General features: G+C 41.5%; 1 protein-coding gene across 12 annotated transcripts in view; it reads right to left on the reverse strand.

Moving 5' to 3' along the window:
• LOC111143733 (fibronectin 1) overlaps positions 1-12,384 on the reverse strand; it is a 67,273-nt gene that overhangs the window by 19,195 nt on the left and 35,694 nt on the right. For 9 of the 12 annotated variants that reach the window (XM_022497652.1, XM_022497642.1, XM_022497615.1 and 6 more), the window contains exons 23-31: positions 12,068-12,154; positions 11,631-11,822; positions 8,729-8,911; positions 6,365-6,454; positions 4,869-5,138; positions 3,632-3,748; positions 2,787-2,951; positions 1,470-1,625; positions 686-799 (exon numbers count right to left, since the gene is read on the reverse strand). In XM_022497652.1, the coding sequence (XP_022353360.1) occupies positions 686-799; positions 1,470-1,625; positions 2,787-2,951; positions 3,632-3,748; positions 4,869-5,138; positions 6,365-6,454; positions 8,729-8,911; positions 11,631-11,822; positions 12,068-12,154 (1,374 nt within the window). Of the gene's footprint in view, positions 1-685; positions 800-1,469; positions 1,626-2,786; positions 2,952-3,631; positions 3,749-4,868; positions 5,139-6,364; positions 6,455-8,728; positions 8,912-10,068; positions 10,342-11,630; positions 11,823-12,067; positions 12,155-12,384 lie in introns of all 12 variants that reach the window. The other 3 variants (XM_022497567.1, XM_022497623.1, XM_022497558.1) reach the window with 1 other exon arrangement.

Genomic DNA, 12,384 nt, shown 5'->3' on the forward strand with positions numbered 1-12,384 from the left:
TGATTACGTTTCTTTTGGTTTAAAAAAGATTTAAGGTCACATTACTTATTAAGACGTAGGTGTGCGTGAGACACACAGGCACCCTGCAAAATAGCCCCACAGTGAGGATTTTTTGCCATTAATTTTCCGGTATTCCACCAAGATTCGTTTTTGCAGTGTGATGTTAGTCTCATAGACCTGGATTTTCTATACCTTGGAAGTGGTAAGGCTGATTTTCAATGTTAGATTCAGATGATTATAATCCCTCTTTAACTCTTCTCTCTACCCCCCCCCCCCCCCCCCGCCCACTATTTACATTAAATGCTGCTCCAGGCAGTTTTCCAAATGCTCCAAACACAATAGCTTCATGAAGCCCACTGCCATCAACTTTACCATCCAGTCATAGAAAAGAAGGTCCAGGCAAAATATTTTGTAGATTTGGCTATAGGCAAACAGGGTTCTGCTGAGGCCATTTGAGCGAACGAAATTCAAAGCACAGCAACTATGAGAGCTCCATAACTTCTTTCCCTGGATGTTCATTGCTTGGCACCAAGAAGGAAAAATGTCTGTAAAGGACTCAGCTCAAGGTAACAAACTAACCAAGTGGGCTGTCTCTACGTGTACTTGCAAAAGACACGTGGAGGGCGTTCAGAGGCCTAAGAACAAAACTGACTTTGAAAATGGGGAAGAAGCATGGATTACGTACTCGTTACTGCAGTTTGAACCAAAGGCGGACTCTCTCCGTCTTGATTCTGAGCATAGACACTAACCACATACTCCACTGTGGGCTGCAAACCTTCAATGGTCATTTCTGTTTGATCTGCAAAGGGAGGGAAAAGTAAATGCAGCACCTGTGTCATCCGCTGTTAAGGCCACGGATGTGACCATCTGCGTTCAGGAATAAAAGCCTGGTGGCCTGGATTTTTCATTTGTAGAATTATCATGAAAACATGGATGAGTCAGATATGATTTCTCTTGGACAGATATACTCATGGCTAATACGAATTGTCATACTGGAGGAAGGTCAAACTAAAGGATACACTCTAATATGATGCCTCCAACAATGAAGGATACCACTCTTGTAAAACATGAAAATTAGTTTAACTTTAAGATATTCCCTTAGGATCCTAATTTTACCAGGATTTTATATAAAAACAAAAACAAGAGCTAAAAGGATCTTAAAAAGTTGGGTCGTCTCTCTACTTTATGTGCATGACTAAATAAAACCACAAAGAGATATCTAATAATACAAGATGTCCACACCATCAAACAGAACTTTGCATGTAAAAGGAGAAATACACTTCTCCAAAAAATTCTGCGGTGGAGGAAGTCTGTAACAATCTCAAGCCCTGAATTCACAAATGGGGAAATGTTTACATATGACATAAAAATGTATGGTACTCAGACCTAGGTGGCCATGTATTTAAAAAGCATATTGTGGGGCCCTCTTCTGTTTATCCTGATGAATGGGAGATGCTGGTTATTCTCACCTGGGCCTGTGGTTTTCGTTTTTGATGGTCCTGGGCCATTTTTGGGAGTCGTGGTCACTCTGTAACCAGTAACAGGGGAACTTGAAGGCAGCCACCTGACACTAATGCTGTTGTCCTGAACATCAGTCACTTGCATCTGGGATGGTTTATCAATTTCTATAAAAACAAGGAGAAACCAGTGAAGCCCCAGTCGGTGGGGACAAGAATGGACAAGGATTGATTCCAGTCCTGGTAGGCACAGAAAGATCTCTTATTACCATTAGTGACTCCCAGGTAGTCCTTTTGCAGAAACACGCAGATGGCCTTTGGGAGGGAGGTGGGACCTGCATCTAGATACCATTACCTTTTTTCAGGATGGCTGCCTCATACACAAAGAAACTATATGCCAAGTAGGTGTTTGTTTTCTTACTTTATCAGCTCATTCTTTCATTCATTAACAGATATTTACTGAACACCCTTTATGCCCATCTCTACTGCAGGCCCATGGAATATATCCATTAACAAAAGAGACACAATCTCTAACCTTTGCGGTGCTTCTTTGAATATCTGGCTCGAAGCTCTGTTAGATTCATCTTGTTAAAAAAGAAAAGCAAGTTGGTGCAGCCACTGTGGAAACCAGTGTGCAGATCCCTTAAGAAATTAAAAATAGAGCTACCCTATGACCCTGCAATTGTACTACTGGGTATTTACCCCAAAGATACAGATGTAGTGAAAAGAAGGGCCATCTGTACCCCAATGTTCATAGCAGCAATGGTCATAGTCGCCAAACTGTGGAAAGAACCAAGATGCCCTTCAAAAGACGAATGGATGAAGAAGATGTGGTCCATGTATACAATGGAGTATTATGTCTCCATCAGAAAGGATGAATACCCAACTTTTGTATCAACATGGACTGGACTGGAGGAGATTATGCTGAGTGAAATAAGTCAAGCAGAGTCAATTATCATATGGTTTCACTTACTTGTGGAGCATAAGGAATAACACGGAGGACATTGGGAGATGGAGAGGAGAAGTGAGTTGGGGGATATCAAAGGGGGAGACAAACCATGAGAGAATGTGGACTCTGAGAAACAAACTGAGGGTTGGGAGGTTGGAGGAGCCTGGTGGTAGGTATTAAGGAGGGCACGTACTGCATTGAGCACTGGGTGTGGTGCATAAACAATGAATCTTGGAATGCTGAAAAAAATAAAATTAAATTAAAAAAAAATAAAGAAAAGAAAAGAAAAGCAATTCTGCAATGAGGAAAATACCATGGGAGAACATCACAAACCTATCTGAGTAAATATCACTCTGTCTCTCCAGAGGCGGAGTCAGTACCTGTTCGATAATCAATGGAAATCGGCTTGCTGCTTGCAGGACTGTCTCCACGGCCAGTGACAGCATACACGGTGATAGTGTAGTCTGCTCCAGGTTTAAGACCACTGATGGTAGCTGTGGACTTGCTCCCAGGCACAGTGAACTCCTGCACAGGGCTATTTCCTCCTGTGTGAAAAGGGGTTAGTTCAGAGCGTGAAGGGCTGAGAAATCGTTGGGGACTGCTGAGCAATGACATTAACATACTGAGAAAACATTTAGTCACACCCTTGATTATTCCCTTTAAAAGAGAATTATTAGTAGGGCCCACATGGAAACATATTTATTTATGCATGTAGTGAACCTTATAGTAAGTGTGTAAAAATTGGGAGAAAATTGCAGTTGATGCTATTTTAACATCCCAGCGTTCAAATGTCACTGAGTTGTAGATTAACATTAGAAGGAGAAAGAAGGTAAGTCCTCGACCCAGGATGGAGTATATTGGGTTCCTTTTTCAAAACATTAATGTAATATATTCACGTTAAATAAGATTCTGAAAATATAGGAAAATAAAAAAATACAAATCACTTATTATTTCATCAGTGATAATCTATTTGTGAATTTGTAATTCTTTTTTCCTCAGCTCTCCTGTTCCTCCTTTAGTAGGATACAAACAACTCTGTATCTTGGTTTTGCCACCAATTAGAGCATATATATTTTTTTTTTTTCACATATTCTTGGAAGAGACAAGGCTCCATTGAATGGACTTGCCAAAGTCTCTTTTTAAATATGCATCTGCCCTTGGGTTTTGAGGTTACCCACAAAAGAATCTGGCTCGATGGGAGTGCACGAGCATTTTACTAAGGCACCTGTTTCTCCGTAGGTGATCCTGTAATATCTCACTGTGACAGCAGGAGCTTCCCAGCTGATCAACACACTGGTGGGGGTTGCAGCAATGACTTCCAGGTCCCTTGGAACATCAGAAACTAGAAAAACAAGGCAAAGTTGCCACATCTATAACTTTCATATGATGCCCACATTCATTCTGCTGTTTTTTTTTTAGATAACTACCTTTATAATTCCTACATTTAATAATGCAGGTATTATGCAAAATTAGCAAAATTAAAAATAACAAACAATTCAAGGTAAGGGGTTAAGGAGGCAATTCAGACTACGATAAAATGACTATTACAAATTTATTGAAGAATTTTTTTCCTTCAACTTTTTATTCTGAAAAATTCTGAAACAGTGGTGCCTGGGGTGGCTCAGTCAGTTAAGTGTCTGACTCAGTCTCAGCTCAGGTCTTGATCTCAGGGTCATGAATCTGAGCTCCATGCTGGGCATGGAAACTACTCAAAAATATTAAAACAACAGAGAAGTTACAAAAAATAATTTAATGAACACCTACATTCCCTTCTCCTGGGCATTTGCTAATTAGTAACAATTGCCACAGTTGTTTATCTCTCTTTCTATGTCTTTCTCTTTTTGTTAAACCCTTTGGGAACCCGAGGTACAGGTATCATGATGCTACTTCTCCCCTAAGTACCTTAGCATGTCTCCTAAAAATACCAACACCGTCTGATTTAGTAATTGTTTTTATTTTTATTTTTTTTTAATTAATTTATTTATTTGACACAGAGAGAGAGACATCGAGAGAGGGTACACAAACAGGGGGAGCAGGAGAGGGAGAAGTAGGCTTCCCGCTGAGCAGGGAGCCCGATTCGGGGCTCAAGCCCAGAACCCTGGGATCATGACCTGAGCCAAAGGAGGCAGACGCTTAATGACCGAACCACTCAGGTACCCAATAATTCTGTTTTTAAAGGAACTCTGAAACAGGGATTTCTTAATATTTTGAATAAAATTTCAGGTATTAGAAATGTAAAAATACATAAATCCAGTGAGAAATTTTCTGCGATAAAGTTATCTTCAATAGAGTCTAAAGAGGAGATTTCCTCCACATATTCTCTCACTTCTCTCTCCATGCCTCATAAGCACCATCCAATTTTTTAAGAGACGATGATTCAGACAACACAAAGCCGCTTCCCAGAAGATCCCGCCTGCCCAGAAAGTCCTCTGAGTGTCTTTGCAGACCAAAAAACAAGTTACCTGTTGACTGTTGACCAATCAAGGGAGGACTTTCTTCTCTGCCATTCAGAGCAATGATGCTGACCACATACTCTGTGCCCGGACTGAGATTGGTGAGGGTGATGGAATTCCGAGAAGGGGGAACTCGGTCTTCCCGAGGTCTTCCAGTAGTGTGCTCAGGGTGATGGCGAATCCGGTAGCCAGTGATGGTGGCTCGAGGGGCAATCCAATGGACAGTGAAAGAGTTGGCAGTGATATCAGAGAAGTCAATGCCAGTTGGGGAATCAAGACCTGTCGTTCCCACCCAGGGGGGAAAAAAAAAAGACATCACCAGTTTAGGAGGTGAGGAAGAATGTAGGGAAAGTAACCCACAGCCAGTGTTTCTGTCCTTTCTCCTCTCCTTTCTCCTCCTCCTAAGCCTTACATAAATTTCAAAATCATAAACTGCCCCAGTTCCAAATGACCAACTCAAGCTTTTTCTTTTTTCTTTTGCTAAGTAATCCGAGAGTTATTTTTACGTGTTGTTACCAAAGGTTTCTGCCTCGCTTTTGAAGACAGGTATTTAAGATATCTGGGAATTATTTTTCAAATGCTTCAGTGTTCAAGTATTCTGTGTTTCTATCCTGTAAGTGTGTCTCTTGAAATAAGGCAAGATATGCCCACTTTCAAGGTAAGTGTTTGGTTCGTAAAAAAGCTTTCTGCACTCAAGAGGAAATTGTTAGGTCAACAGGGTAGTAATAATGCCAAACATAAAACTCTCAAAAATGAAAATAAGACATCATCATGGACAGATTACATGCAAGTAAATCCTCATGAATTGAAAATTTAGTGTACTGCAGAAAAATTAGTAAAAAATTTAGAGTATATCTCAAATTCAAATCAATTAATCTCTCTGGGCCTGTCCAAAATTTTTATTTTAGTATTAATAAATTGATATATCACAATTCCTTTTTGGAACCAAGGGTCCTATAAATAAATTAATGGGTATACCACATCACACTGTTTTAAAAGGGAAAAATTAACAGAAGCCCTCATATTAAAGAAAAAATGTAATATTACAGGATTCAGTGAAACTTCTTCACATAGCAAATGGATATTTCAGCAAGCAGAAAAAAACCCGCTGGCTTAGCAAAGGAAGAAAAGGACTTCCATGACCATGACAGCGTTGGATCAGCCTTAGACAGAGCCGCCTAATGAGAGGGAATGGTCACCATCTCTAAATAACAGAGATGATACTATTCTTGGGAGATTTTTTAAAGGGACAGACAATAATGTTTCTGGACTATTTTAGTCCTCTCTGGAAGCCAAGAGTATAATTTTAGTGACTGAAAGTCGGGGTAATACTTGCAGAAGTGTCATTTAATTTTTAAGACCAGTGATTGGAAAGTAACGACAAGGCTATAAGCACCACTACCACCCCAGAAACGGAGGTGCGTTTTCAGAAGCAGCATTCCATTCTACTATTTAAAATTGGTAGGTCAAAGCGATTTGATCCGCGTATTGCCTACACGACTCACCTGTTTTCTGCCTTCCTCTAAGGGGTACGCTCTCGTGCTGTTCGTATACACTGGAGACACTGACCAAATATTCTGTGCCAGGCAGGAGATCTGAAGAGGCAAAGAGGACTTATTTTTAAATTGTGCTCAAAAGCAGGAAAAAAGCAAAGCACTCTTAGGACTATTTCAATGGATAAAATAACATACACAAAAGTCGAGTCCCCTGACCTACTCATACTGACGTGTGAGACGTGTGAGACCTGCAGGTAGGCTGTAATGAGTTGCTAAGGACAGGTCACCTTGCCTTCCAATGTCTCTAAGCTGCGCCCTCAGACGCACTTCTACGGGTATGATTCACCCCGATCCGCAATAAGATGGCTGCTGCCATGTAGCATTCTCTCTGTCAGCCACTCAATAGTACATCTGTTGAGGGCATGTGACAATCACTGTGGCTTGTCACTGACTTGTCACCAACAAGCCTAGGAAGAAGTTTGCTGCTATTTAAAGCAGGCTTGTGACCATCCAATAAACTGCAAATATTTCAAATGTACAGTTTAGACAGGTTTTGGACTATGTATGAACTTGTGAAATCATCACCACATTTATTTATTTTTTTTTTTTTAAAGATTTTATTTATTTATTTGACAGAGAGAGATCACAAGTAGGCAGAGAGGCAGGCAGAGAGAGAGGAAGGGAAGCAGGCTTCCTGCTGAGCAGCAAGCCCGATGCGGGACTCGATCCTAGGACCCTGGGATCATGACCTGAGCCGAAGGCAGCGGCTTAACCCACTGAGCCACCCAGGCGCCCTCATCACCACATTTATGACAATGAACGTATCCATCACCTCCAAAACTCTGGTTTAAAACTATCGCCATTTTACACATGAGAAAACAGAGGCACAGAGAAGTTGTCTTCTTTGACATCCTTGCCTGAGATCATAAACAGTTTGACCCAGGCCAAGACGGGTGGTCTTAATTAATCTTTACTGGAAAAGAGTCATAGTCCATGGGGAAACTGATTGATTTTGCCATAACAAAGTAAGAACAAAATACTTAACAAAATTACATACACTTTCCTGAGTATCCTCTTCTCTCATTTTGAGGTCTCCGAAAAAGTACAGAGTAAGGGTTCTAATCTTTGGATTTTTCCTCATTAGACCCCATTCCCCCCCATACCATTTCTGTAGAGGCCCCTGCAAGGCTTAGATGCTCAGACTCCCCTTTCCTTGTTCCTTGTTGCTCAGGGGTAATTTATTTAACCACTACAGACCTCAGTTGTTTTGTCTATAAAACTGGATAATAATGGTTTCTCTGGGGGGAGATGGCTACTTTGCAATCTAGAGCAAAGATCTAGAAGAAGATCTGAGAACACATGATGAACATGTGACCAGTCTGTGGGGGCAGACCTGGTCCTGAAGCAGGGGTTGCATACTGAACAATGCTGTAACTGCTGATCCCAGAGTGCTACAGAAGACAAATAAGAGCCCTGTTGATGTACAGATATAAGGGTGTTCTCACTCTCAGTCATGAAATGAGAAGGCAGGACTGTGGTCATGTTGAGCTGCCTTCCCTGCTCTAAAACATGTTCACAATATGGAGGATGTTTTCAGACTATCCTTTGGTACTGTACTACATGTGAGCTCTTTCCTTCCTTGTGTGGAAACCTATGCTGTTCTCCTGTGTTTATTCTACTACTCCAGTGAGAAGGATGAGAAGGGACACTGACAGGAAACACAGCACCATGTCTCAGCCTCCTTCTATTTTCTTTAATCAACGATGTTTATTTCAAAAAGGTAATATCTAGAAAGACACAATTTTCGTAAATGGTTGCTGTTTTTCCAGGTCCTCAGCCTTCAGAGAAATCCTGCCAATAGATTCTTCCTGAAGTACCAGTTACCCTTCTGGCTCTTTCTTCAAAACAGCATCCTGATCTATCCTGAATCGCTGTTTCTATGCTTTCAAACGCCAGAGATTACCTGCTCAATGCTTTTTAAAAAAGTGAGAGTAAAACAGATATGGTGACACTATTTTCAATCCTCATCATTTCCCTCTCCAAACATTTAGATTTAGTCATACGGTTTCTCCTGACATTCGTTTATTTTTATGTGTTCATCTGGAAGCAGAATTTGTTTGAAGTCTTCGAACTTCGCTGCTGGTGTTTTTCTACTATGATCTTTAAAAAGTTGTAGATCTCAGAGATATAGACATGAAAATCGCAATAAACATGACAGCTTTCAAAATGTACAGAGCTGTATATCCGATGTGGAGTTCAGCTTCTAGTCTTGTTGTAGCTGTCTTCATCTTAGTTACTCCTACCTGAGAACTTGGAACTCTTCCCTGGGGCTCTAGCTTAGTATTTATGGAACAGATATGGTTGACTGCTTACTTGTCAAGACCACCGCATTGTCTGAAGGAGAGATCGACAACTCCGCAACATCTTCCTCATTTTTCACCGGTGAGTAGCGCACCAAGAGGTTGGTCAATTCAATGGATGGAGGTGGGGCCCAGGTGACACGCATCGTGTCTGGACCAACGTTGGTGAATCGCAGGTCAGTGGGAGGAGGGACAGCTGGTTTCAAAGAAGGAGGAAGACCAGGTTAAGATAGTTTGAAAACAAAAGCTAACCCAAAGAGCTGGGAAGCTAAAAAACAATAACTCATGCATAAAGGAAATGAGTCACCATCATGCAAATGATCTAATCTAAATCTAATCTAAATCATAGTGAACTACTGTTAAAAATAAAACACTACACACAGTACTGTTAGGCCCCTTTAACCTTTCTGCCATCGGCACATATCCAAGAATAATTTGCATCTGCTTCCAAATACGTGGATTTGAAGTACATTATTAATACCACTGACAGTTATTTTATCCCAGGCTGAAGAGGCTTAAGTTGCCACACAGCAGAGAGAAACACAGCGGTGCTTTCTGAAGAAACACATGCACACGGACAAAAAGACAAGAGGGTCCTAAGTTTCCCCTGACCCGAGGTGACTACGGCTACCGGCATTGCTACAATCCCGCTCCGTGAACTCTACCTACAAGTGAAGAGGTTCATGCAAATTGGTTCTCGGCATGTTTCTTACCATGCAGGGCAGAGAACCTTTGTCATGTTGCATGCTCAGCCCCAGACTGGTTAAAGAGGAGTTTTGTTTTTTTGTTTTTTGTTTTTGTTTTTTTAACCTAGCCATGGCAAGGCAATCCACCATGCTCCAAAGTTTCTTTTTCTCCTCTGTCAAAACACCCCTCTTCCAATACACCCTACATTTGACTGGGTGTTTAGTCAACTACAAAAAAGGAACACGGTGGGCTTTCTCGAAGAGTAGAAGGAAGGGCATCCTGGTACGTTTTGGAAGTACCTTTAGTATTAACTGGTGCTCATGACACAATTTGGTACTCATGCAAGATACGTTAAAAAAACAAAACAACTCCAGGTGGGCAAATTCATTTAACCTTTGCCATTTTGGATCGAACAGATCCGCTCTCTCTAGCTTTATGCACATTTGTGGTTTAAATGAAAGTGTATTTAAGACCACGTGCATATGCCTTCGACCCATCGGCTTAGCCTATACGTCCGATTCCTCGCCCGCCCCCAACCCACCCTCCCTCTCCTAACGGCTGGCAAATTGCTGGCTTTCCCCGTGAAACATCCGTCTTTAACCAGAGTGACTGATGGCAGCATGCAACACCATCCATGTCTCAAACACAGAAGTTTTCAAAATTCACCCGTTTGCTGTGTCAGTGTAGTAGGGGCACTCTCTCCGCCATTAATGAGAGTGATAACGCTGATGTCATAGTCAATGCCCGGCTCCAGCCCTGTAACTGTGTAGTATCCTACTGAGGAGTCCACAAAATCTTCAAAAATAGGGATACCTTCTCCTGCCGCAACTACTGTGATGCGGTACCCAATAATGGTGGAAGAGTTTAGCGGGGTCCACCTCAGGCCGATGCTTGAATCGGTTATGTCAACAAAGCTTAGGTCAGTGAGTTGGGGCACCTCTATTGAGTTACAAAGCAAAGGGGGGGGGGGCAAAAGGAAGATGGAGGCAAAAAGAGGAAAAAATAAAGCAGTGTACATCAGGTTACTAGTGGCAAACTTGACAGAATGTTAAAGCAATGATGGTAATATGCGATCTTTTCCCAATGTTCTGAAAAGACGTTCTAAGCACCGTGAATATAGTTTGCTTCCCTGGGAGAGTAAAACAGGTTACAATATTCTTAGGCATCTTCTTGCATTTGAAAAGGATCTCTAAACAGAGTTCGAAACTCACAGGTTCTTATAAGTTACAGGGCTGTTTAGGATGTCAAAACCAGTCTTAGAATCTAGACATAATAACTGTAGTATCAGCAATGCTTTAAAAAAAAAAAAAACAAACGAAAACTTTTTTAGTAGGAGCTTACATGATGGAGGTTTAAAAAAAAAAAATCGGTCAGCGAGTTTTTCTTTCTTTTTCCATAGAAAAACTCAAGATAACATTACGGCCATAATGCTGGCGCATTATGAATGTATGGTGTGAAACATTCAGGAGGAAGACAGGTATACTGGAGTCCAAGACCACTGCCAATATTTTATTTAACTCATAATCGAAGTTATTTAATCAGCATTACTAAAAGCATTCTCCCAAATAGTGCAAAGGAGAACACAATCTGTTCAATGCTTTCATTGGGTCACAATCCAATTTTGGACAAAGAACAAACCTATACCCAGATAGGTCTTTTCAATATTGTCTTTCAGTCCACCAAGAAAGAACACCTGAAGGCGTGGCCTTTATTTCATTTCCTTTTTCAATTTTATAAAGGTAGAATTTGAAACTTTAAGATGAATTGAACGTATTAGCCAAATGCTACGTCCATGCTCACGTATGGACACAGGTATGATTTTATAGATGTTGAAAATTGACATGGACTGTAAAATCAGGGACAAATGTGCCGATGGGATGCATTTACCATATTACTTTTAGCCTGTCAGTACTGAGGACAGACACATGACATCATTTTAGTAATATTTCCATGTGAGCGGACAGTACAGAGTTCAAGCTTTCATGGGCACTCAGTTACATCCCCATCGCCACAAACAGCATCCTGGTGAAGCGGACAGGAAAGCAGTGTAAACAGCAAGCACTTGTCCAAACAGTTGCTCTGACCTCATGGTTTTGGAGAGTGTGGTTGGGGGGTCAGAAGTAAATCCCAAATGTACTTGACACCCTCAACCACCTGGGGATTAAGATCTTAAGCCCTACTCTAATCGAAACTGCCACTCTTAGGATAGTAGCTTATTCTTCCATTACCTGGGATGACGGTATCAGAGATAGGGACACTTTCCTTGTCATCTTTGACAGTGTAAACACTGACATTGTACTCCAGGCCGGGACTCAGGTTCTCGAAGGTGCAAGAGCTCTGATCTGCGTGGACCACTTCTTCCAGAGAGTAGCCCTGTTGGCCATTTAGAGGGGTGGTGGTGATTCTATAACCAGTAATGTCTAGAGAAAACAGGAAGGAGGAAGTTACTGCACAGAGCATCTGTGACCCAGGTCACCTTAAACCCGACTCCAGTGATGGACCGGCGAAGGGGAAAGGAGGAAGACTCGGCATTTACTGAGGACTCCCTGTGATTCAATGTCACAATGACCCTTTGAGGCAGGTATTAATATCTTCGGTTTAAAGAAGCTCTTGGAACAGGGGAGCGATGACCAACGGTTTGACCTCTGATACATCCCAGGCTTACCTGGAGTGGTGCTCCTCTCCCAGGAGACGGTAAGCACTCCAGTGTCAGGGTTTGCTTCCAGGTGCAAGTTCGTAGGTGGAGACAATGCTATGCAGAAAAAATTTTTTAAATTAAAAGTTAAAGCTAACACCAAGCACATGACCTGTGGAAAGTACTTTTTTCTCTTTCTTTCTCTCTTTTCCTCCCTCCTTCCCTGCCTCTCTCTTTCTTTTTCTCCCTTCCCCATCCCTTCCTTCTTTTCAAGAGTCAGTAAAAAGAAAGACATTACACTATGAAACAAGGGTGGACGGTGATTCCCTGAGAATATTTCTTTTTAT

The sequence above is a fragment of the Enhydra lutris genome, unplaced genomic scaffold (assembly GCF_002288905.1).
Source record: "Enhydra lutris kenyoni isolate GAN:26980312 unplaced genomic scaffold, ASM228890v2 scaffoldscaffold1, whole genome shotgun sequence".
NCBI classification, from domain to species: Eukaryota; Metazoa; Chordata; class Mammalia; order Carnivora; family Mustelidae; genus Enhydra; species Enhydra lutris.